Source organism: Phoca vitulina, unplaced genomic scaffold (assembly GCF_004348235.1).
Source record: "Phoca vitulina isolate PV1807 unplaced genomic scaffold, GSC_HSeal_1.0 scaffold13, whole genome shotgun sequence".
Lineage (NCBI taxonomy): Eukaryota > Metazoa > Chordata > Mammalia > Carnivora > Phocidae > Phoca > Phoca vitulina.
In genome coordinates this window covers 43066407-43092399 of record NW_022589716.1, presented here as the reverse complement: position 1 = coordinate 43092399, position 25993 = coordinate 43066407, and the positions used below count along the sequence as shown (strand labels likewise).

The 25993-nt window shown below is 47.0% G+C and overlaps 2 protein-coding genes across 4 annotated transcripts in view; both read right to left on the bottom strand.

The window, feature by feature from the left end:
- MRPS25 (mitochondrial ribosomal protein S25) overlaps positions 1-3097 on the bottom strand; it is a 41228-nt gene extending 38131 nt beyond the window's left edge. For all 3 annotated transcript variants that reach the window (XM_032411994.1, XM_032411993.1, XM_032411992.1), the window contains exon 1: positions 2831-3097. In XM_032411994.1, coding sequence (XP_032267885.1) covers positions 2831-2964 — 134 coding nt within the window. In that variant the 5' untranslated portion in view covers positions 2965-3097. The remainder of the gene's footprint in view (positions 1-2830) is intronic.
- A 3264-nt stretch (positions 3098-6361) lies between these two features.
- Positions 6362-25993, bottom strand: part of RBSN (rabenosyn, RAB effector) — a 30235-nt gene continuing 10603 nt past the window's right edge. Inside the window, exons 4-12 of the mRNA XM_032411988.1 lie at positions 25291-25391; positions 24316-24361; positions 23781-23942; positions 21287-21528; positions 19306-19376; positions 15241-15327; positions 14051-14153; positions 12905-13009; positions 6362-12032 (exon numbers count right to left, since the gene is read on the bottom strand). Coding sequence (XP_032267879.1) covers positions 10887-12032; positions 12905-13009; positions 14051-14153; positions 15241-15327; positions 19306-19376; positions 21287-21528; positions 23781-23942; positions 24316-24361; positions 25291-25391 — 2063 coding nt within the window. The 3' untranslated portion in view covers positions 6362-10886. The remainder of the gene's footprint in view (positions 12033-12904; positions 13010-14050; positions 14154-15240; positions 15328-19305; positions 19377-21286; positions 21529-23780; positions 23943-24315; positions 24362-25290; positions 25392-25993) is intronic.

Here is a 25993-nt window from a genome sequence, read left to right as displayed (position 1 = left end):
GTCATTGGGAGGATGTGTTGGGTTGGGGAATGGCAATAGTGAGGAAAGAGCTAAATTCTCATCTTCCATAGTGGCAAGACAACAGATAAAGCCTAAACCTAGAAAAGGAAGAAACAGCTCTCCAAGTTTGGTATTTAACTATGCAAGGGAAACTCTAATGAAATGGTTAGAGTTGTAGAAGTTGTTGCCTCTAGGGGAGGCAGTGGAGGTAAGGTCCTACTATATGCCTTGCATCACGACAGCACACAAGGCTCGAAGCTCCAAAGCTGAATTTACCTTCCTGGGCTTATGACGTCTCTGCTCAATTACCACCCCATAGCAGAGGATCTCAACATCGTACAAAGAAACCAGGGCATATCCATGCAGGAATTGCTCACACCTAGAACTACTAGGGCAAAAACTCAACAGGAATTTGTTTGTGTTGTTTTTTTGGTTTTAAAAGATTTATTTATTTATTTGAGAGAGAGAGAGAGAGAAAGCACACAGTGGGGAGGGGTAGAGGGAGGGAGAATCTCGGGGAGACTCCCTGCTGAGCATGAAGCCCAACGTAGGCCTCCATCTCATGACCTGAGCCAAAATCAAGAGTCAGACACTTAACCAAACGAGCCACCCAGGTGCCCCTCGACAGGAAGATGTAAACGGTTTGTGAAACCTGGGAACAAAGTTGATAATGGTAGGTAACCTTTAGCTGAGCACCTGCTGTACGTGCCAGACACCTTAGGCATTTTAATACTTGAATCCTCACAATGACCCTGCAAGGTGGGGTTTTATAACTAAGCAAACAGGTCAGAAAAGTAAACTGCCCTAGGTCACACAACCAGTAAATGAAAGAAGAGGGCTGTGTGCGGCTGGACCTCAACCACTCTTCTGTCACCATCAAATTACCAAATTCACCTAGATCCTGAGGCTCAGGATGGACACAGAACTCAAAAAATGTTAGCAGCTGTTACTTTTTTTATTGCACCTGAAAGGCAAGAACATCTGGCAAAGGTGAGCAGGGACTTAGCCCTCAGGCACTAAGGCAGCTCCCCACACACCCAGCAGACACCCGAGACTATGGCTGGCCTGGGGAAGTATACTGGTGTACTTGGAATGGAGGTGATCCAGGGAGGGACAGCTGAAATGCTAAGGGTATATGAACAAGCAAAGGCCGGTGGGGCTGGAAAGGGCAAGTCCGGTAGACTCAAACCCAAGGGCACGAAATCCACAAGGGCATACACAGGCTCTTACCATTCAGAACAATGAAGCACAGAATGGCTGTTTGGCTCTTATTTACCTACAGGGTATTAAAATACTTGAACTGCAACTATAAGGCCTGCAGGTCTATTCTGATAGACTGATCATTTAAAAAACCAGAGATTTATATAAAAATCTGAATTTCTGGCTTCTTGACAAGTCAGAAATTCTCCGTGGGCCCACATGGCTAAGCCGTAGCCAAGCAGTGAATGGCCCCTTGTGACAGGGCACATTTTCCCAATCTGAGTGGGCCCATCCAGACTGCTTCCCTCCTTTCTGGTACTGCCCCACCTCTGCTGACTCCTAGCGTGGATGGATGGGATGCACAGTGAGTTATGAAGGAGTATCCAGGTGCCCATTCACCCCTAGACCCAGGTCTTCCAGAAGCCATCAGCCCACCTGTTCCCATGCAAGCAGCTACAAGTTTTTGGCTTCACCTGTGGACAACAAACAGCTAGGAGGTAGCTTCTGGCTATCCTGAACAGCTGTGCAGCAAAGGGCCCTCACCAGGGGGGACCATACCCTACTGGGAGCACTTCCCCAGCCCATTTTGATCCACCCCATACACCCAGTCCCAAAGCTTCTGAAGGACAAGACTTCTTAGGCACTGGTGAATCCCCAGCTCACAGCATGGGGCCAAGCATTCAGTAGGCAATCAGTAAATTTATACTTAATACCTGAAAAGCCCAAAGCACCGCTGCTGCCTCAAGGTTCAATTCAAACACTTCTTTTCTAAGCTTCCATTTAAGGAGCTCTCACTCTGCTCCATGCTGAAAAACCACCCCAGGGAGTTTAAGGTGGGGGTGGGGGTGGGGGGCGGCGGTGGGGGTATGGAGCCTGGGGCTACACAGCTGACATAATCAATTATGAGAGGGACGAGTCCTGCAGCGGAGAAGCACGTTCACAGCTACGGCTCACCACCACTCACTGGCCAGCGTGGTGCCCTGGGCAAGCAAGTTACTAACATCTCTGTGCGCTTCTTCATCCCTAGAATAGGGATAACCATGGGGCTTCTATAAACATCAAATGAGACAATGCATGACAAACATTCAGAAGCACTCCGCACGCAGAAGGGCTCAGTAAGTGCTAGCAGCTGTTACTTCTTTCACTACATCCCCACAGCGGCTCTGGACATAGGTATCATGCCAGTTTGGGACAATAAGGAGCAACTCGCCCAAAGCCAGCAGTTGTTAGAGCTGGGACCTAAACAGGGTCTGTGGCCTCTGGGCTTGGCTCCATCCAGAGCAGAACGTGCGCCGCTGCTTCCCACTGCTCGCCAGCCAGGCACAGGTAGTTAAGGAGACTCCGGCCTCCCCGGGTTAGCCCAGTCCTCCACCGGGGAGGTAGGGGAAGGGGTGGGGGACCCTTGTCCTCCGCTCCCCGACCTCAGTCACGACTGCCCTGGCACAGCGCGGCCCTGCTGTCCTCGGTCTCCTCGTCTGTAAAATGGGGCCAATGGCACCCAGCTCAGGAGGCCAGCCTCGGTTAAGTAGCACCCAGAGCAGCTCCAGGTCTCAGCGTTACTAGCACGTCATTACAGCGAGCAGGGTACGTCCGCGCGGCCTGGGGGCGGCCTCAAAGGGCTCCGACTGACCTGGCGCCCTCGCCCAGCTCCCCGTGCGTGTTGTAGTTCACCGTCATGACCTTCACTGAGTCCTTGAACACTACGTCTCCCTGGCCCAGGTACTGGAGGGTGCGGCGGATCGGGAAGCGGCCCTTCATGGGCATGGCGGCGGAGGGGTCGGGCCGCGGGCTTAGCCGCGAGGACAGAACCAGAGCAGCCGACGCTGCCGGCCCGACAGACCTCACACCGCTTCGCGTCCTCGCTGGTTTCCAGTTCCCGCGCAGACGCACAGGAGACGCCTCCCGGCGGGCAGCGCGCGCGCGCCGGGGAGCAGCTTGGAACTTGTAGTCCCGGCCAGCGTTGGCTTAGGGTTTGGGGCGGGGATCCCGCTAGTACATCTTCGCTTTAGAACACCCACCCAGAACTTTTGCTTTTCACACTCTGTAAATTAGCCTCTCCCCACGCCCACCCCACAAGGGAAAATATTTTTAAATAGACTCAAACTCAGTCAAACAACAGAATTACAGTTGGAAATAAATCAAGAAGAGCTGCGTTCAGATGCCAAGTGGGCTACTAACTTGCTCTTCAACCTCAAGTAAGTTTTTCTTTTTCTTTTTTTTTAAGATTTTTATTTACTTATTTGACAGAGAGACACAGCGAGAGAGGGAACACAAGCAGGGGGAGTGGGAGAGGGAGAGGCAGGCTCCCCACTGAGCAGGGAGCCCGATGCGGGGCTCCATCCCAGGACCCTGGGATCATGACCTGGTACGAAGGCAGACGCTCAACGACTGAGCCACCGAGGCACCCAAATAAGTCAGTTTTTCTCTCTCAACTTCTCCGGATTCAAAATGAAGTGTTCCAAGTGCACAATTTCTAACATTTACTATAAAAACTGATTTGCAAAAGGGGGGGGAAAAAGGCAAGTTTGGAAACTACCCCTTCCTGGTTCACCCACTTAACAGCTCTGGACCACAATTTGTTCATAAGCGAAAGGTGGATGAGATGCATTTCTGAAGTATGCTTACTGATCTCAGAAAGTTTTTACTTCTCCTTGACTTTTGAAGGATAATTTTGCCAGATATAGAATTCTAGGTGAATGGGGGTTTTCTTTCAACGCTTTAAATATTTTACTCCACTCTTCTTGAATGTTCCTGAGGAGTAGTCAGCTATAATTCTTTGTCTTTTCTGTAAGATTTTTTCTTCTTCTGGCTTCTTTCAAGATTTTCTCTGGTTTATGCAGTTTGAATAAGATATACCTACATACAGATGGGGCGCCTGGGTGGCCGGGAATGTTAAGCCTCAGCCTCTTGGTTTCCACTGAGGTCACCATCTCAGGGTCCACATATCTCAACCCTGAGTGGGGCTTGGTTCTCAGCGGGGAGTCTGCTTGAGATTCTCCCTCTTCCTCTGCCCCTCCCCCAAGCACACTTTCTCTCAAATAATCTTTTTTTATTTTATTATGTTATGTTAGTCACCATACATTACATCATTAGTTTTTGATGTAGTGTTCCATGATTCATTGTGTATAACACCCAGTGCTCCATGCAGAACGTGCCCTCTTTAATACCCATCACCAGGCTAACCCATCCTCCCGCTCCCCTCCCCTCTCTCAAATAATCTTAAAAAAAAGATATACCTATGTATAGACATTTGATATTTATCCTACTTGATATTGATCCTACTCTGAGCTTCCAGGATCTGTCATTAATTTTGGAAGGTTCTCAGCCATCATTACCGCAAATATTTCTTCTCCCTTCATTCTTTTTTTTCTTCTGGTGTTCCAGTTACATATATTACATCTTCTGAAATTGTCACATTGTTTTCAGATATTTTGTTCTGGGTTTGTTTTTCATTCTTTTCTCTCAGCATTTCAGTTAGGGAAGTTTCTATTGACCTATCTTCAAGCTCACTGATTCTTTCTGCAGTTGTGTCCAGTTGGCTGATGAGCCCTTTAAAGGTATTCTTCATTTGTTACAGTGTTTTTGATTTGCTAACATTTCCTGTTGACTATTTCTAAGAGTTTTCTTATCTCTGCTTACATTACCCATATGTTCTTGCATACTATTTTTTATCTTGAGACTCTTTAATATATTTATCAGTTATTTTAAATTTCCTGTCTGATAATTCCAACATCTGTGTCATAGAAATCTGATGCTTGCTGTGTCTCATCAACTGTGTTTTATTTTTTTTTTATTGCCTTTTAGCATGCTTAAAATTTTTTGCTGAAGGCCCAACAATATTGGCTGTATTGGATAATAGGAACTTAAGTAAATGAACCTCTAGAATGAGGATTTATGTTAATCTGGCTAGGAGTTGAGTTGTGTTTAACGTTTGCTGTAGCTGTAGGTCCAGAGGCTTCAAATTCCTCTAGTGTCTTTGTGGTGGTAAGGTGTGTGTGGGGGGAAGCATTCTATAATCTGATGAAATCTCAGTATTTAGTGGGCCTGTGTCTTTGGGCTGTGACCTTCACAAGTATTTCTTTTTTTTTTTTTTTAAGATTTTTATTTATTTATTTTAACAGAGATAGAGAGCACAAGCAGGCAGAGCGGCAGACAGAGGGAGAGGGAGAAGCAGGCTCTCCACCGAGCAGGGAGCCCGATGCGGAGCTCGATCCCAGGACCCAGGGATCATGACCTGAGCCGAAGGCAGCAGCTTAACCGACTGAGCCACCCAGGCACCCCTGGTATTCTTAATCTCATTCTCTGATATTATAATAAATAAATAAATAAATATTCTTAATCTCATTCTGTGATATTATAATAAATATTCTTAATCTCATTCTGTGATATAATAAATGAATATTCTTAATCTCATTCTGTGATATTATAATAAATAAATAAATAAATAATTTATACATATATATATATATATATTTGGTCTTTCTTCCTGACTCATGAAACCCTTGTAATTTCCCTAATGATAATATAGGAGCATCTTTTATTTCTTTAAGATTTTAAGTAATCTCTATACCCATCGTGGGGCTGAAACTCACAACCCCGAGATCAAGACTCACATCCTCCACTGACTGAGCTAGCCAGGTGCCCCCGGGAGCATTTTTTGTCATAATATCTGGGTTTTGTCCCTGTTCCTGAATTAGCTCTAGAGAGAGAAAGATGAAAAGAGCATCTTTTGTTATCATAATAAGCGCCTTTTAACCACACCAGTTAATGCAAATGAGGGGGCTTTTGGAAACCCCCTAAGGATGGGGGATTGGTTGCCACAGATGATTAGTTGGAATTTTCAGCCCCAGCCCCCTAACCTCTGGGGAGGGGAAAGGGGCTGGAGGTTGAGTTAATCACAAATGGCCAATGATTTTAATCAATCATGCCTATGTAATGAAGCCTCCATTAAAAAATACCCTAACCATGGGCATCTGGGTGGCTCAGCCAGTCGGTTAAGCATCCGCCTTCAGCTCAGGTCATGATCCCAGAGTCCTAGGATCGAGTCCCGCATCAGGCTCCTTGCTCAGCAGGGAGCCTGCTTCTCCCCCTCCCTCTGCTGCACCCCTGCTTGTTCTCTCTCTCTCTCTCTCTCAAATAAATAAAATCTTTTTTAAAAAATACCCTAACCAAAGGGGTTGGGAGAGCTTCTAGGAGGATGAACACATCAGTGATAGTGCAGGGAGAGTGGTGCAGAGGGCATGGAAGCTCTATGCCCCTTATTCTATATCTTGCCCTATGCATCTCTTCTATCTAGTTGTTCCTATATTGTATTCTTTTATAATTAACCAGTAATCTAGCAAGCCATTATAGCAAATTATCAAACTCAAGGAGAGGCTTGTGGGAACCCTGGCTTTTAGCCTGTGAGCTAGAAGTACCAGAGACTTACACTTGTCATTGGCATCTGAAGTAGGGGGCAGTCTTGTGGCGCTGAGCCCTTAATGTGTGGGATCAGATGCTAACTCCAGATAGTGTCAGAACAGAGTTGAATTTGTAGGACACCCAGCTGGTGTCAAAGAATTGGTTGGTGTGGGAAAACCCCATATACATTTAGTGCCAACGTGTGTGAGTTGGGGCATCTGGGTGGTGCAGTCAGTTAAGCGTCCCACTGTTGGTTTCAGCTCAGAAACGTCCTTCCCTGGGTAGGATTAGACTCTGGTACAGTCTTTTCCCCTGAGGAATGCTCAGAGTTTATTTTACAAAGATTACTCTTCCCCTTCCCCTGCCAGAGCCACCAGGGACTCTTTCTCAGCAATTAGCTGTGAAAACCAGGTGGGGTTCCTGGAGTTAAACCATGAAGGTGTGTGGTGTCCCTTGGGCTGTGGCCCCCAGGAGTTCCTTACTACCCGGTGCTGGTCCACACTCAGCCTCCCACGTTCCAAGTGTTCCTACCAGCTGTGGCTCCAGTGGCTTCTGCTCCAGGTGACTCTCCAGATTTCAAGGCAGCAGTTTGCCCTGCACTCAGTTCTCTGATGCGTCCAAGGAGAGTCATTGATTTTCTTTGTCCAGCTTTCTCTTGATGTAAGGACAGGAGTGACAACTTCAAAACTCCTTGTGTGCCTGACCTGAAACCAGAAGTCCTTTCTGAAGTGGGGTGTTTATTTCCCCCTCTCTGAAGTATTTTAAAAAACCGTGCTAGGCTGCTGAAGAGTCTCAGGCAGAAGTTTTGATCTTAAAGTCCACAGAAGGCACTTCCTATGGATGAAATGTCCCTTCCCACATTAGAAACATGAGTGTCCATATACAACACAGGCCACAGTGCTTGGGCACTCCCGCTGTGCCTGACCCAGGTGGAACCCCTCTTGCTACTTAGGGCAAAGCGAGTCAGGCAGCCCAGGCTTTAAATCCTTACTCTACCACTGACAGGCCATGTGACCCCCTGCCAGGCTAACCTCTCTCAACCTGTTTATCTGCCAGATAAATACCCGAGTAACTACCGCACAGGCCTGCTGGCAGAGCTAAAAGGGGAATATGTGAAAAGGTCGCACAGCCTGGCACAAATGGCAGCCGTAAGGTTCCTCAACCTCTCTGAGCCTCAGTTTCTTCTAACCTGAAATGAGGTTGATAGGATCATTAAAAGGTCTTGCACTACTCTGGTGTGAAACAATTCATCTGATCAACACTGCAGGAAAAACTGGGGATAAGGGCAGAAGTGGAACCCACATTTACCCCATTAACAGCCTAGTGACCTTTTGTCCAGAGGCCTTAACCACACAGTTAACATAGGAGCTGGGGCTATCTTCTGATACTCAGATGATGATCAAGAAAGGGGCGGGGCCAGAGATGTTATCTGGTAATTCTCTTTCAACACACGTGCACATACACACACATACACCCAACCACTAACATCTGTTAGTTTATTTTTTTTAAAAAAGGTTCCAATACAAGGCCCCAGAGTAGTGCATGCACACAATGACCCTCAAGCTGTCATTGTCAGATGACCAGTACAATCTGCTTCGATAGTCTGTGACCTGGTAAAGAGACCAGCTTCTCTCTTTGAGTACCAAGGCCTAATTATGCCAATTTATGTCCAACCTACCACCTGGTACATGATGACTCAGAAGTACACTCTAGTATCCGAACAGCAAAGACACATTGAGCTGCAAGTACAATGAGTAGTGTCCTTAGTGTATTAGACATGGAAAAATACAAACAAGGCGTAAAAAAGAAAAGCCAACTTCATCTGATGCCTGAATTCCCAAAGTCTCTTCCGTACGTGACCCAGGCCTAGGCTATTTGCCAACGCTGCATCGAGAACTTGCTCATTTTCTCACGAGATGGAGCTGCCTGCCTTGAAGGGCTGCAGGAAGAGTGAGATACTCACATGAGGTAAGCACTCGAAGCTGTGGCTGCGATTCACAGGCCATCTTTATCTACCCTGATGATAACCCATCTCTGTAAATCCAACTTTGTGCCTGTGTGAGTTCTGGGAAATGTTGGGGACAGAGAATTCTAATTCCGGTCAGGCCTATGACTATAGGAGAATATAGCCACGGAAGAATTAAATGGAAGAATTCATGGAAGAATACACCCATGGAAGAATTCAATCACATCAGAAGGTTTTAGTTTGGTTTAGTATATTCAGTGTTTTTTGTTTTTTGTCTTTTGTTTTAAGTTTAAAAATAATGTTTCTTATATGTGTGGTTCTTAATGCTCTTAGTTACTTACAGATTGCTACCTGGGTTGACTTCAGGAAAAGGGTAGGTTCAGTAAACTAGTCTGAATTGAAATCACTAGCTAATGAAGAGATATATTCTCATAAGAAAAGTAATTATGATGGAAAGCAGCATTTAGCTTCCGGAACTACCTGCTTTTTGGTGCAGAGTGTCGTCCTCTTCGATCAGAGAGCAATGACAGACTAGCAGTAGGAAGCATGCCAGCCAGCCATGAAACCCTCCACAACGACAGCAGGAAGGGCACAAGAAGGAAGAAAGATGCCTGTACCAGGCAATACTTTAGATACCTGGTTGTCAACTTCCCAACCACAATAATCAACAAGGCTGGGAACTTGGTTGACATTAGTAATCCACTCATATTCCTTTGTGAACAGAACCCCAACGCAAAGCATCCTCCACACACCCTCCACCCATATCCCATTCCCACACCCCTATGCAAGATCTTTTCATTCAGCCCAAAGATCCAACAGATGCCAAAGAAATGTGAATAGTGTCAACAAAAATACAGACTACCTTTACACCACAGTTCTTCAAACATTCTCAAGACCAACAGGGGTCTTCCCAGAAGGTAACAAAATGAATCTCAGCTCTCACACCAGTAATCAGTGAAAGGATGACCCATAGTTAGTTAAGGGGTATAAAGTGACTAGTGGTCAGTTATTGTTCTTTAATCAGAAACGCCTAATTGCAGGAACTCTACCTAGAGCTGAGCACACTTGAGTATCATGATGTCAAACATCACTTAAGGATTATGTAAACCAAAGCACCAGAGCTAAATTAACAATTTCCCTTTTTGCCCTTAATTGATGAAGAGTTCAAGTACTTCGGTGCTACTGGAATGATCCTGGGTTGTGCCTCTTCACACACTTCCGTTTCTTAATACTAAACATTGGTAGGAAAATACCCCACTGGTGCCCCAGGTCAGGACAGGATGAACCAAAAGGGAAGAAGGCTGATCAACTAGCCCTGAAAATCATTTTAATTTATCTTCTGACTCAGGGAAGCTTCCATTCTCCCGGCAATGTTCCACAAAAGCTTCCTGATTACCAATCCTAAATTATAGACTGGGCCCTCTGAAAAAGCCCAAGTCAGAGTAATTTCACCAAAGTTCTAGAGGGAGGTTTTGCTGGGGACAGACAATTGTTCCATCAGTCATTCAGAGCAACCTTTGGGTAGACAACTCTGCTCCCAAATACTACTGCCTCCGTCATCCGAAAAGTTCACCACTCCTATTTTCTAAACAGACCATGGTCAGACCCAGTGATCCCCCTGCACTGAAGTTTAGCCTCCTGAAAGAGACAAACAAGGACTTAAACTGACAGGGAAATGCCCTGGTAAAACATCACCCCCCCATCACCCCCTCTTAAAAAGAGGTGCTGGGCTCTCCTGGGTCTAAACTACTGGCTTCATAGCAGTAGCTCCCCCTTCTGCTGCACAGGTGGGATGTACCCAGCAGGGCAGAGGAAGCCCCAGGTGAAAGAACCCACAGCCTAGGGGGACAGACTTCTGTCAGACCAGAGTAAGGTTTAAAGGAATCCATCGAGTCTGTCTTGGCCAAAGAAAGTGCCCTATAATACTGCATCAAGACCAAGGACTAGGCAGGAGCAAGTGGACCCACGAGGGCTGCCCAAGAGAACTGCCTTTAGTTCTACTCAGTAATGAAAATTTAAAATCCCTTCTAAAGGGAAAACCCGATTCAAAAAAACAAAAACAAAAAATATTTTTTAAAAACCCCCAGGAAATACAGCAAATGAATGCTGATTCTTCCTGTTCTGGTTTCCACTTTATTATTCAACTGTAGTGGAAAAACCTCCAAGTGCACAGCACGAAACAGCAGATTCCCTGCCCTAACCTGTGTGCATCTTAGTTGTCACCCTTCCTCCCTCCCCATCGGGCCCACCAGCCCTGTCCTGCTCCACAGGCTCCTGCCAGGCCCTGGGCCCAAAGATGCCCCACCCACAGCCAGTGGGGTCAGTCGGTGCCCCCCTTCTGTTTGGCCAGGGTGCGCTTCAGCTCCCTCAGGTTCTCTGTCAGCACTTCCACCTCATCCAGGCGGCCACACTGCTTGGCATCAAAAATGTACGCCTTGATGTTATCAATCTGCTGGAGGAGGAGCTCCTCCTCTATGGGCTCCTCACCCTCTGGCCCACTGTCACTGTCCATCTCAAAGGGGTTGGTACAGGTGGCTTCCTCAAAGGGGTTACCAGGAACAGGAGGGCTTGAGGGCCTCTGGTGGGGATGCTCATCTTCCTCATCGAAGGGGTTGGGCGCTGGACTATCTGGGTTAGTGAAGGGATTCCCTGCGACAGCCTCCTCTTCTTCTTCCTCAAAAGGATTGTATTCTTTGAGGATGGAGACTGAAGGGCCAAAGGAACGCTCTGCGGCAGGAGGGCTGGTAATGCCCCCTGCTGTGGGGCTGGAGGGGTCTTCCTCATCGAAGGGGTTCAGGGAGGCCAGCTCATTTTGCTGTGAAATCATGCTCTGGGGGAAGAATTCCTGGCCGAGGGCTGGGGGTCCAGACCACACTCTGGCTGGCTCGAGAGCTGAGCCGGGCGCAGGGGGCTCCGCAGCTGCACTGCTCTGAACTGAGGAAGAGCCTAGATCCAAAGCATAAGCAAGGTGGGTACGAGGCTCCCTGCCAGGCTCCAGCTGAAAAGGCCTGATTTCTCGGAAGTCCAGGGACCGAGTCCGTGTATGTAGGGACGCGGCCCGGAATTGCTCCCTCTCTCGTTCCCACTCCCGTTCACAAAGCCTCTGCAGCTGTTCTCGCTGCAGGTCCTCCTCCTCAGCCTGCCTCCGGGACAGCTCAATGGCCTTCTCCGTCTGCTGCTGGTCATACTCATCCTGCAACTGCCGCAGGTTTTCCTGCAGTGTGCGCACTTCGTCCGTCCGCCCGGCAGCCTTGGCCTGCCTAATAAATGATGTGATGTTGTGGATCTGCTGGAGGAGGGGGTCCGAGTCTTCACTCTGCCCCGGACTTCCTGACAGCGGGAGCCAGCCCTCAGCCTTTCTCAGGGGGGCAGGTCCCCCTCGAAGGGACACCACCTCCCCATTGGCCGCACGAGACGCCAGGTCACTCCGCCTTTCCTCAAACCGTTGCTGGGATTCCAGGACAACCTGGGGAGACACCAAAGCCAAAGAAATACAGTCACCAGGCCAACAGCAGCCACACCATCAGCCACCCCTACAGTCCCGCTGTCCCTGTGCTGATGAGACTCCAAATGCCCACCTCAGGACTAAGGTATCCAACTGCTAAGTCAAATCACACTTTTGGTTTTAGGGGAAAGAAGGGGCAGAGCCTGATTTTCAAAACTAAATTAATGACAGGGCGCCTGGGTGGCTCAGTCGTTAAGCGTCTGCCTTCGGCTCAGGTCATGATCCCAGGGTCCTGGGATCAAGTCCCGCATCGGGCTCCCTGCTCAGCGGGAAGCCTGCTTCTCCCTCTCCCACTCCCCCTGCTTGTGTTCCTGCTCTCGCTATCTCTCTCTGTCAAATAAATAAATAAAATCTTTAAAAAAAAAAAAACTAAATTAATGACAGTAACTTAAGGGATGAGATTTTCTCAATTTTAGATTCACTGGCCGTAGGCTTGTCTTAAACCTCTGAGGTCTAGTATCACTCATCCACACTAGACTCTCACACGGTATTAAATGCACATATTATTTTGATTAGTGTTGCATATTCCAAAGCATTCTACAAAGAGCTCCCTGGTATCTGGGTCCTCTGCAACCTGTGCTACAGGGAGAACTGGCAGCCTCCATGGTATTCTGGACGAGAAAAAATCAGCAGGATCTCTGAAAGGCAAATAGGTCTGACCTGGGGAGAAAAATAACTATTCTGAGTCTACAGAGGAGAGGCCAGAAAAGAAAAGAGAGACGCAAACCAAACAGCACTGAGTTCTGATTTAACATGATCTCAAAGAGGGCCGCTTGGGAGCCTGGGGCGGCCTCTGGGCTCAAGAGGCCGCCAGCATCCCTGCTTTCACTTGCCTGTCTCTCCAGGATCCTCTTCCTCTCCATTTCCTGTTTCCTTTTCTTTTTCAGTTCCTCAAACTGTTCTCTGGTTGGCAGTGACATCAAACCCAGCAACTTTTCCTGTAGGGAGTCACGGACAATTTTGTATTTAAATCCTTTTAGGAAGAAAATGAGCCTAATGAAGTCTGTTTGTAAGATTCCATCCAAGCCCCACACCCCCGCTACCCCTTCCCTGCTCTAGGTTTCTCCACAGCACTTTTCACCATCTTAGAAATTCTATATTGTAGTTGTTTTTTGTCTATCTCCTTCCAGAAAAAAAGCTTTATGAGAACAGGAATGTCTTTTTGTTCATGTCAGGACACGCAGCACCTAGCACACTGCCTGGTACACAGTAGGCACTCACCGAGTGACTGCTGAATACAACACTAGTCAAAAGGAGGAGGGGCCTAATTCTCTGCAATACGGTGTTGGAAAACTAACCGAACAGAGCTCGCTCTGTCATTAAGCCCAGATGTGGTTCACTGTGGCTCTCCCAAGGGGTGTTCTAGGTAGAAGCAACTCAGCTCTAACCACCCAGGGTTAGTCTGCCTATGAACAATCAGCTGTTTCCTCCCAAGCAATGGCCCAGGAAGAGTTCCTCGGGAGCTTATCCTGAGGAAGAAATGGCATGTATCAGTATGTCTGTCAGGCTGTACTCACACTAGCAAAAAGCAGGAATCTATCAGATGCCCAATGAAAGGGGAATAATTAAATAAAGGACGGTGCACAGAAAGTCATATTCTGCAGCCATTCAAATGGTAACTATTTAAATGAAGACTACGTAAGAAGTGCTTATGATATAAAATTCAGTGTTAAAAAGAGAAGACATAAATTTGTAACTACGCACTAATCATAACTTCTTTATATAACAAATGCAAATGAAAAAGGGAGGAAAATATACCAGAATGATGTGTAATAGTATTGGGGACAAAGGATTAAGAAGTTTTTACTTTTTTCTGTAATTCAGATTTTTCTCTAAATGTGGCATAATTATATTTACAATTTTAAAAAATAATAAATGTACAGAGAACAAACCATTGGCACGGTCTGCCTTCTGAGAGGCAGAAAAGCAGGGGAAGCAAATGAGACGTTTCTTTGAGAAATGAGACAGGATGGCTTTACCTGCACAAACAGTGTAGCTGAGTATCTGATCATCCTCTGCAGCCGCAAAGTGTTTGGATGTGGTGGAGGGTCCTGGTTCAAGCCTAAGGTTAAGATCTTCTTACTGAATTGGAACAAACACATCAATGTAACAGGTGCTGCCAGCCCCAGAAACAAGGGTTAAATCTGAGTTGCCGGGCTTTTGTGCCAGGACCATGGCGGAGGAAGCAGGTTAAAGGCTCCACAGAATGTCCTTGAAGGCAAAGCCCATTGCTTACCCTCTGGTTGTACCCAAGGCCCCTGACACAGCACAGGGTGTCTCACCAACACTCAGCCACCGAGGAACTGACCACACACGCAGGGCCAACTTCATGGGTGAGTGACCCGTGCCTGGTTTAATATTCTGGTGTCACTGTCTTAAAATTCCTTTTTTTTTTTTTTTTAATGGGAGCAGGGCCTGGGGGGCCAGTGAGGGACTCCCCGGGCCCCTGGAGTGGGCTGAGGTGGGGAAGGCAGGAAGCAACTGGCTTTGCCAGGCCGGTACACAAGCTGAAACTGGGCCAGGGGGTTTGTGGACAGTGCTGAGGGCAACACTGGGCAGCAGGAGGCCACAGCCACTCCAAGACCCACATCTTAAAATTCTTAATAATTCTTGCTTTTTCATTTTACCCTAGGTCCCACAAATTACATAGTCAGTCCTGCACAGATGGATGGACAAGACCTCCTCATCTCAGTTCTCCCTCTGAATCACTATGCTTTCTATACCTCAAAGGGCTGATTTAACCCCAACAGCCGGTCCATGGTTAAAAAGCCGCTGTTGACTTGAAGAAAGAATCTGAGTTTCTATCCTGGCTCCACCGCTTTGCTAGCTGTGATGCATCTTCTCACCTACAAAGTAACGGTATTAATCCCCACCACCTGGCTAACTTGGTTGAATAAATGAGATGTGGATACAACCAATGGCTGGTACAAAGATGGTGTCAATAATCAGTTCCTACTTCTTTAATAATGATGAACATTAGAAATCTTAACCAAGTTACTGAGATGTGGTGAGTGCCAGAGCTGGCACCTACCTCAGCCTGCTCCTCACACGTACTCTCTGTCACCAGGACTCTGGGTAAGCTCGGGCCCGACAGCCACCCTCCCGCCCCACTGAAACCGCATCTCCTCCACTCAAGGCAGCAAGTCAGACATCACCTAACAGGCCTTACCTTAAAGCATCTATGAGCTCGTACACTTTCTGCACTTCCACTCGAAGGTCACTGGCATGTTCCAGGCTGTAGGTTGTCTCCCCAGCACTAAGGAAAAATCACGGAAATATTTGATTCAAGTTTCACCTCTAAAGGTTTAGGGTCTTACAAAGGGAGACACAGCTAATTCTCTCCAAGTGGTATTATTTCACACTCTTGTATATAATGCAGGGCTCATTCCTTTAAGTGCTAATCAACTGGAAGCTGCTTTTAATTTGCAGACGCCACAGGAGCAGATTTGTGCCTAGGCCTTTAAGGACTAGCTCTTACGCTCATCACCAAGATAAATGCAAATGAATCTACTTCAACTTACTTTCCCTAAACAATTTCACTATACCTAGTAAGACATATGAAGTGGTTTACTAAATAAGCTGGTTACCCTACATCCCAGGAGACAGCAGCTGGCTTTTCTCACTCAAACACTACCCCCAGGGAGAACAGGAACAATGAGAAAGCTGACCAAGGAAACCCCAACACCTAGCAATACCCAGCACAGCATTATATCGATTGCCAATGCTCCTGGGCCTCATTAACAATTGCTCCCTACATGAGAAAAGCACTTTGACACCAAATCAAGCAGGGAGGAGACGGGATAACTGCCCAGGGTGGAGCAGGGGGCTGCAGGGAAGGTCAGAGGTGGCTTCATTCCACTTAACTCAGAGGAACAACAGCAGTTATTATGTGATCTTAGAACTGTTCATTTACAAGTGTGTCACCCCGTCAGGCCTGAAATGCAAGGGCAATGACGATGGCTTATCGTTTTTATCCTCAGTAACTAGCACATGGCCAAGCTTCGTCAGTGCTCACTGAGAAGAAAAACACTTCAGAAGATCTTGCAGCTGTTAATGCAGCCTCAGCAACGGCCACTCGGCTCCCTTCCTGAGGCAGCAGCAATTTAAGTTAAATAAGCAGAAAGGACTGCTGCGCTGACCTGGTTTACCATCTACAAGACAGCCCTAGCTGGAAAAATCTTGGTGTGTGCTATAATTGGAGGATCCTATTGGATGTGGGCTTCATCATCTCAAACCGCATAGTTTGCAAAAAGAACATCAGACCAGAATTAGGAATGCTTGCACTTTGTCTTGATATCTCCAAGTCACATGGAAAATAACACGGTTGGCTCAAATCTGAAAGCACCCTCCCCCCCAGCCCCCACCCCTGGTCTCAGTCTCAACCACACATATTCCCCACAGAGCACCTATCACATCTGGAGTTATCTTGCTCATGATTTGTTCACTTGGTTATGGCTGTGCTCCCATGGTAATGAAGCTCCAGGGCAGCGGACACAGTCTGCACTGTTCATTGCTACATCCCCAGTACCTCAAATAGTATTGGCACATAACTAGTGTTCAATAAATACCCACAGAATGAATGAGGGAGGAAAATGTGCTTAAAGCCCTTTAGAACCAGTCTTTGGAGAGCGAGTAGGAGTTAGACATCTGGAAATGTGCTCAGCGATGGTAGTTTCCCAGCTGGATGGGGAGGCCCAGTGACCCATAGCTGCGTTTGAGGCACAAAGCAAGAAAAACAACAGACTCAGGGGAAGGAGCCCCCTGGGTAACGACGTCATGAGGGAAAGTTGAGTGCCAGCTCAGACTGCCAGGAACACAGTTCTCCTTGCTGACATCCAGGAAGAAGATAGTCCTGCTCTAATTTCAGACCAATGGGCACAGGTGGGAGGAGGGGTGTTGATTCCAGTAAGTTCCAGGTAGGAAAAGAACATGAGACAGGTGCTCCAAGCCAAGGATTCTCCATTTAGGGGAGGTAGATATCAGAAGCACTTGCGCTGCTTCTCCCAGCCTACTCACAGGGAGGCTATATGCTCCATTGATTGAAATTATTGCTCAGTGAACTGCAGGTAGAAAAGAAAACGTGTCCTTTCCTCCTGTTTTTCAGAACCAGTGCTCTTGGAATGAAAAGAGGAAGAACGGGGTATAGAAAGTGCAAATATAAGGGAAGAGAGGCCCTAGGACTGCTGCGGCTGAGAGGGCTGGAGAAACAGGGTGTCCTCCCCTTATCCTGCCTGCTGCCAGGGGCTGCAGACACCCAGCTGCTAGGCCTGGAGGACATGGAGGTGGTCTACAATGGTTTCCCTACCTCTTGTCTGTTCCCTTCCCACCTCTTTCCCCTCCCCATGGGCTGGCATACACTGGGGGAGGGAACAGGAACTGAAGAAGAGCCCCAGGGCAAGAGCAGAGGCAGGGAGACATGCAAGAGAAGGGGTGTTTTTGCCACAGACCAACCAGGTTTAGCCGTTCATATTTTGTAAGTCAGACATTTACAGACTCCTAAGTTAGGAAACTCCTTAAGGACCATGTAAATGAAAAAGTTCATTTTCTTTTCATGTGAGATTCACATGATAGACTTAGAATGTGGTCACTGCCATCATGAAGGAAAAGCCAAGCTTTGTGTTTTTTGTTTGTTTTTAAGTAGGCTCCATGCCCAACATGGGGCTTGAACTCATGACCCTGAGATTAAGAGTCACATGCTCTACTGACTGAGCCAGCCAGGTGCCCCAAGCTTTGTTTTGTGGAGACAATATAACACATTGCCACAGTAAATGGGCAAATAAAAATACAGGTTTGTTCTAAACAAGGCACATTTAATTCCACATGCATCACTACCAAGGTGGCAGGTGGGCAATACAGGCTTAAGACAAAGGCCGATAATCCTCACATAGAGAGCACATAACTGTTTTTCTGCAGGTTGGGAAAAGACTTGCTGTGATCTGATTCCAGTGGTAGCACTTCAAATTCTAGCTCACGTATCACTAACCTGCAGAAGGAGCAATGCTCTTAAGAGAGTGTCAGCATATTTTTTCTGCAAAGGACCAGATAATAATATTTTTAGCTTTGCAGGCCAGATAGTCTCTGTCACAACTATTCAACTCTGCTGCTGTAGTTGTAGTTTGCAGATAAAATCAAACAAATGGGCATGGCTATGCACCAGTAAAATTTTATTCATTAAAAAAATGGCAATAACAAGCACTGGCAAGGATACGGAGAAACCGAAACGCACACGCATTGCTGGCGGAAATGTAAAGTGGTGCAGTCGTTTTGGAAAACAGTCTGGCAGTGCCTCAAAAAATTTAAAATCTAGAGTTACCATATGACCCAGCGACTCCACACCTAGGTATAAACCCAAAAGAAATAAAATTATATGTCCACAAAAAAACTTACACAGGAATATTCACTGAAGCATTATTCATAATAGCCAGAAGTGGAAAAACCCAAATGTTCATCAACGGACTAATGGGTACACAAAATGTGGTCTATCCATACAATGCATTTGCACGAGTGGAATGGAACGCTAACACGTGCCGCCACAAGGGTGAATCTTGAAAACACTACACTATGTGAAAGAAGCCAGACACAAAGGATCATGTATTTATACGAAATGTCCCAAAGAGGCGAATCCATAGACAGAAAGCAGACCAGTGGTCGCCAGGGAGAGGGGAAATACGCAATGACTAGTAATGGGGGTGGGGTTTCTCTGGATGATAAAAATGGAATTAAGACAGCAATGACGGTTGTATGACTCTGTGAAGAACCACTGACCTGTACACATTAAAAGGGTGTGTAAATTATTAATTTTTTTGGTGTGTAAGTTATATTTTAGTTAAAAAAAGAAACAGATGGCAGGTTAGATTTGGCCCATGGGCTGAGGTGTGCCAACCCCTGTTCTAAAGGAAATGCCTGCTCTAAGCCTGAAGCAGCAGCCCCCCTCTCCCACCCCGAGGCAGGCACCCGAGGCACACTGTCCTTGCTCACCTCCAGATGCCACACTCGGCAGCGGTCAGAGGCCCTTCCCTAACCTGCTCCATCAGAACTGGGGCCCCTTGAACATGGCTACCAGAGGACTGTAACACGTGCCACACAGAAATACAGACATGACAAAGATTCTCCACAGTTGGTCACAGAAGAAAAGCAGCCAGAATTAAGATTTTCATTTTCAGCTACTGAGGAGCTGCGCTAAAGTGCCCGCAAACAATCGTCACTGAATTAGAAAAACTGAGGAATAGCTTACTTTAATGATGCTGCCATCCTGATGTATTCGGGAGCTTTTTGGTCAACTTTCTCCATGCAAAGTCGTAATTTCTAAGAACAAAACAAAAGAGGTGAGTGGTGCTCTCAAGGTACAAGACAGTTATGCTGCATCAATAGAGATGTATTTAAAATGTACAATTTCCGGGGCACCTGGCTGGCTCAGTCGGTAGAGCATGCGACTCAATCTCTGGGTTGTGAGTTCAAGCCCCACATTGGGTGTGGAGCCTACTTAAAAAAAAATTTGTTTTAAATGTACAGCTGGAAATATGCAGAGTGTTTTTTTGTTTGTTCTTATTGTTGTTATCAATTTCCTGATTTACAAACCTCCTTTACAAGCAGTAAATCTTGCAGGAAGGAAAAAAAGTGAGGGCAGAACTTTTGACAGGATGTTTTTGCAGGGAGCAAGGCCTTCCAGGACATAAGCCAGGAGTTTACCAAGGCAGAGGAAAGGAACTGGTGGCTACATTCTCTCTCTGCCGGGTGATGAAAGATACTAGCAAATGGTATTGCCAGGGCTCACTTCAAAAATGAAGGAAGGAAAAAGCATTTACAAAAATGAGTTATCAGGTCATGAACTCCATACATAGGATGGGTAATGGCTACATCTGCAGCTCAGGGCAGGGTTTCATTAACACCACTTCTAGTAGTCTAAGTATTTTTCTGGTGATTCCAGAAATGCAGCCATTATGACCCACAGACCTGCTAACAGTGACCATTCAGTGATCAGCAGACAAATATACAGATGGTCCCAGACTTACAATGGTTAGACTTCATGATTTTTCAACTTTACAATGGTGTGAAAGGGATACTCATTCAGTAGGAACGGAACTTGGAGCTTTGAGTGTGGATCTTTGCCCAGACTGGCGACATGCAGTAGGACACCTTCCCGTGACGCCGGGCGGTGGCAGCTGCCGCAGCTCCAGGCCAACCGCGTGATCACAGGGTCAGCCGCCGATACCCTTACGACCATCCTGTACTCACTCAGCCTTCTGCTTTTCACTTTCAGCACGGTATCCAGTAAGTTACACGATCCACTCAGCACTTTGTTGTCAAACAGATTTGTGTTAGAGGCTTCTGTCCAACTGCACGCTAACGTCACTGTTCCCAGCACGGTTAGTGTAGGCCAGGCTGCCACACTATGATGTTTGGTATGTTTGGTGTATTAAAGGCAATTTCGACTTGCGATATTTTCAACTCAGGATGGCTTTATCAGGACGTGGCCCCACTGTAAGTGGAGGAAGGCCCAGGCGCTCCTCTGCTCAGGGTTCTACATGAGCTGCTACCTCCACCAGGCTGATCTCCCCCTTCCCATCTCCCATCACCTGCCTATGAAACCTCCAGCTGGCTAATCCTTCTCAGCCTGCAGGTCCCCTCAGCCATTGGGAGTGAGGTAGACTCACTCCCCGTCTGACTCTGAATCCCCTGTTTTTGCACGACCCTATGTTCCTCTCAAAGTATGCATCTACTGAATGTGTTTTGGGATTGCTGGTGGTAATGACAGCTGAGGCATTTGAATGGACTTAAAAGGGAAGCTCTATGCCCATGGGCAGTCACTCAAACCTGTAAAGCCTGAAGCTCCCAAGTGAATTTCCCAGGACTCTTCTGGCCCACTGTTCATACCTGATCCAGCTCCACTATCCCTCATATGCAAATCCTGTCCACACCGAATGGCAACCATCCTTCCTCCTCTTGCCCCTGGGCCACCAAAGTCTCCAACCTCCTGCTTTCAAGTGGGCAAGGAGGGGTGAGGGAACAAGGTTGTTGCAACACACCCAGGATGACTCTGTGAATCACCCAGGGCCCTAGCTAGGAAACCATACCAGGGCCCTTTAGCAGAAAGTAAAAATGATTCAAAGGAACAACTTCCCAAAGCATTCTCCAAAATATGCAGGCATGCACATAACATGTAACAGCCAAATCTGCATCTCAAATCAGACCCAGGACCACACCCGGTGAGTCACCTCATAGAGCTTTACAATGTCGGGGGTGTGCTCCTTCTCATCAATCTGCTGCTCTCTCTTGAGCAGCGTGTCCTTGCAGTGTGTACAGCAGCGGATCCGGTCGTCATCCTTTTCATCCAGGACGGAGCTTACACTGCTCACGCTGCTGATACTGCCCCGGCGGGAGCCATGGACACTGTTGGGTGACTGGCTGGGGCTGGTGTGGGTGCTCAGGGAATCTTTGCTGGCACTGGTGAGCTTGTCTGTAAAGCACAACACAGGACAGGTGGCAATGAGCCCGCAGCATCCCATCACCCCACCGCTCACAAGAGAGGGGAGGCCACAGGTGCTGATGCAGGCTCTGTCTATGGGCAAGAAGCACCACACCTTTGCCTTCCTGGGGTCAGGCTCTGTGGTGGGAGGGACTCCCAATGCCAGCCAGGAAAAAGCCAGACAGCCTAGGAAGGTCTCTCTTTGAGGCTCTGAAGCCCATTCCTAACCTGACCCAACACAATCCACATTCTCCCCAGACTGTCCTGACAGACTTCCCCACTCCCAAATATCTGACTCCTACCCCTTCCAAAGCTCAGCTCAAATGGTACATCCTTCTGGAAGCCCTACTCTATTCCTTGAGGCAAAAACAATATGCCCTTCCTATCAGGTCCTACCATGTCATCCCTCTTGGAGCACTTTCCTCTTTTCTCCCTGTATGACAGTTCTATGTATACCCAGAGCTGCTCTATGAATCTGGGAGGGTAGGAACTGTCTTATTCATACTTGTACCCCAATATATCCAACAGGGCTACCCAATAGCACCTGCCCAGTAAATGTTAGTTAATTAGCACAAGATAAGAAAGGTGAATAGTGTCTCAAAAGCATAGCTTATGAAGTCTCAGGTGAAACAGAAAGTCAGTTTCAGGGAGAAAGGGAAGGTATCAAGGTAATGTGTGCCTGCCGGATGTCAGAACGGGACAGAGGAAGCATCTGCTTCTGTCCCACATTGTCCAGATGCTCCATAGCCAACAGCACATGCAGAGTCAGCAGAACTCCCCAGGGTTGCAAAACCACCTCAAATGTCCCAGAATTGGCCCAAAGCCCAAGAGATCATCTTTAGCAACTTTTAACCAGTTGAGACTCAAAGTTCTACACCCTCTGGTTCCACCTAACATTGTAGCCACCATCCCCATAATTCTCAAACGTGTCCTCTATACTCCCCCAACTATTCTATTTGCTCATTTACTAACCTTCCCCCAGGGCCCTTCCACGGCTTTGCTCCTGCTCTGCACTCTACCCAGGATCCCTCCTGCCCTACCTCTTTGCAATCCTTGCTATCTTTTAAGGCTCTTCTCAAACATCACCTCCCAAACCTGAGCATCCATGCTCTTGATCCCCCCAGCACTCAATGTTTCTCATATTATGATATTACAGTCTGTTCTATATGACAATAAACTGTGACTTTTATCTCAAAGGAAAGGACTAGCCTCCTGCTCATTTTTAAAGAACCTTTCTGGGGCGCCTGGGTGGCTCAGTCGTTAGGCGTCTGCCTTCGGCTCGGGTCATGATCCCAGGGTCCTGGGATCGAGCCCCGCGTCGGGCTCCCTGCTCCGCGGGAAGCCTGCTTCTCCCTCTCCCATTCCCCCTGCTTGTATTCCCTCTCTCACTGTGTCTCTCTCTGTCAAATAAATAAATAAAATCTTTAAAAAAAATAAAAATAAAGAACTTTTCTTATAATCTCCTCTCAAAGCCTCAGCTGCCACTTCCAAGCAGAGCTGACAACGATTTGGTCAGCTCTCCTGGGTGTCTGATGCAACTTCTCTCCTAATACTTATCTCTTTATAAAGCAATTATTTGTAAGTCTGTATCCTCTGCTAGACACTAGACCCTTTGCAGAATGGACAATGCCTTATAAACCATAGGTGGGCAAACATGACCTGTAAACCAAGTCCAGCCTGCTTTTGTATGGCCCTTGAGCTAAACCTTTAAAAAAGGTTTTAAACAACCTTTGTTGTTTAAAAAAAGAAGAAGAGGGGCGCCTGGTTGGCTCACTCGTTAAGTATCTGCCTTCGGCTCAGGTCATGATCTCAGGGTCCTGGGATCGAGCCCCGCATCAGGCTCCCTGCTCAGCAGGAAGCCTGCTTCCCCCTCTCCCACTCCCCCTGCTTGTGTTCCCTCTCTCGCTGTCTCTCTCTCTGTCAAATAAATAAATAAAATCTTTAAAAAAAGAAGAAGAAATGTCACAGAGATCATCTGTAGCCCACAAAGCTTAAACTATTTACTATCTGATCTTTTACAGAAAAAGTTTGCCAGCCCTTGCTACCCACCACTGTATCCCTGGACCCTAGCTAGCGTCGTGCCTAGCCTATAGCAGGCTTCATGGAATCAATAAACGAATGGATGAAGATCCCATGGGACATTCACTTAAACAAAAACGTTCAAAAAATCACCCACTAGTGATCAGCAAACAAGCCAGTCACAAGAAGAACAGGGCCTAGGGCCCCGCCTCCACATTACCTACTTGCAAAAGGGAGGCTGATGAGCTCCATACACTTCTTGCACATAATAGACCCGCAGAGGCGGCAGTGGTGGCGGCGGTTACGGATGCTGAACTTATTCCCACAGTCCGGACAGAAAGGGACATCTTGGTCGTTGACCCAAGGCACCACAGACTTTTCTATTGCTTTGGGAAGAACAAAACAAAAATCAAACAAACAGAAAAGCTAGCCATTCTATTTTATTTTATTTAAAGATTTTATTTATTTATTTGACAGAGAGAGACACAGCGAGAGAGGGAACACAAGCAGGGGGAGAGGGAGAAGCAGGCTTCCCTCAGAGCAGGGAGCCCGATGCGGGGCTCGATCCCAGGACCCCGGGATCATAACCTGAGCCGAAGGAAGACACTTAATGACTGAGCCACCCAGGCGCCCCAAAGCTAGCCAGCCATTTTAACCAACTGAGCCACCCGGGTGCCCCTTTTAGCCAGCCATTTTAAAAAGAGGTTTGGTCAGGGAGAAAGATAAATAGAATGAATGTGAGCAAAATTCTAGAGTTACCTCGTATCTTAGCAGATTCGGTATTCGTTCTGTCAAATGCAGTGAGCTGACAAGGAGAAGACGGTGCCAAATGGAATTAAACAGGTGATGTACATACTCTCCACAGGCAAGAGGCATCAAGCAGGAATTCACACATCTTCACTTCTCAAGTATCATCTGTCATCCCCAACCCCACAAAGTCACAAAAGCAACTTCACACTAGACAGAGTATTAGCTTGCATCTAGAAGGCAGCTCCCTTCCCCATGACCTGATTCCAATCTCGTCAGTTCTCCATTTATGCAATAACCAGAGGTAGCCCAGATGTGGTGGGTGTGGCTACTGAAAGCAATGGGGAATTCCTGATTCTCCATGGTCCTCCTAGACAATGAAACCGGGCACATATTTCTGCCCTACAAAGTACACATCAAGAACTATACCTGCAGTTGCTACCATGCCCACCATAAAATCCAGGTTATACACAACAAGCATTTCTAGGGTCAAAGTAGAACAGAATGATTGTGGGTGTGAAGACACACTCTGGTACCACAGGACAAGAAGGCCCAGTCCAGATATTCCCACACTGAATGCTGGCCCTGGATGAGTACTCCTCACAGACCTTGTCCCAAGCTTCTGTTTGTTATCAAGTATCACACACTATGTCCCACTGCATGACTGTACTTCGGAAACCCAAAAGAGGAAATAATTTGAAGGTAGAAAGGTTTTCCAGCAGCCAAGTGGGCTTCAGAGGAAGGAAAAGGAAAGCTGGATATGAGGCATGTCTGTCAACCTGGGCCATCTCCTACAGTAAAACCAGCCCAGGCTAGAACTATCTACCATGTCCTCTGCGCCTCTTAGGTGAGCTCGAGGTGGGGCGTTTCTCTGCCAGCATCCAATACATACAACATACCTAATACACACTGCAGAAATCTAATTTTTTCTCTCCCAGAAAATTTATACTTGCAGAAAAGAAAATGTTTTAAAACAACAAAATTTACCTTCTCTAACCTGATTATTAATTTATTGACTTCAACAACATAGTGGTCAATTCTGGCAGCTCGGTGTTTTTTGAAGTCAGAAAGATGGCTTCTCACAGCGCCTAGGACAGGAAATGGGGAGATGAATGACATGTTGTTTCTCTGAGAGAGCCCCTCTCCCTCGTTGCTTATCTTCAATGAATTTTATTTATTTTTTTTTACAGATGACCTTGTATTGTTTTAAGATTGTATTTATTGGGGCGCCTGGGTGGCTCAGTCGTTAAGCGTCTGCCTTCGGCTCAGGTCATGATCCCAGGGTCCTGGGATCGAGCCCCGCATCAGGCTCCCTGCTCAGCGGGAAGCCTGCTTCTCCCTCTCCCACTCCCCCCGCTTATGTTCCTGCTCTTGCTATCTCTCTCTCTGTCAAATGAATAAGTAAAATCTTAAAAAAAAAAAAAAAGATTGTATTTATTTATTTGTTTGAGAAAGAGACAGAGCGCGAGTGTGGGGGAGGAACAGAAGGAGAGGGAGACAGAATCCCAAGGAGACTCTGCGCTGAGCACGAGCCCAACACAGGGCTCGATCCCAGGACCCTGAGATCATCACCTGAGCCGAAAACAAGAGTTGGACGCTTAACCGACTGAGCCACCCAGGTGCCCCATCCTCAATGAATTTTATTTATTTTTATTTTTTTTAAGATTTCATTTATTTGAGAGAGAGAGAG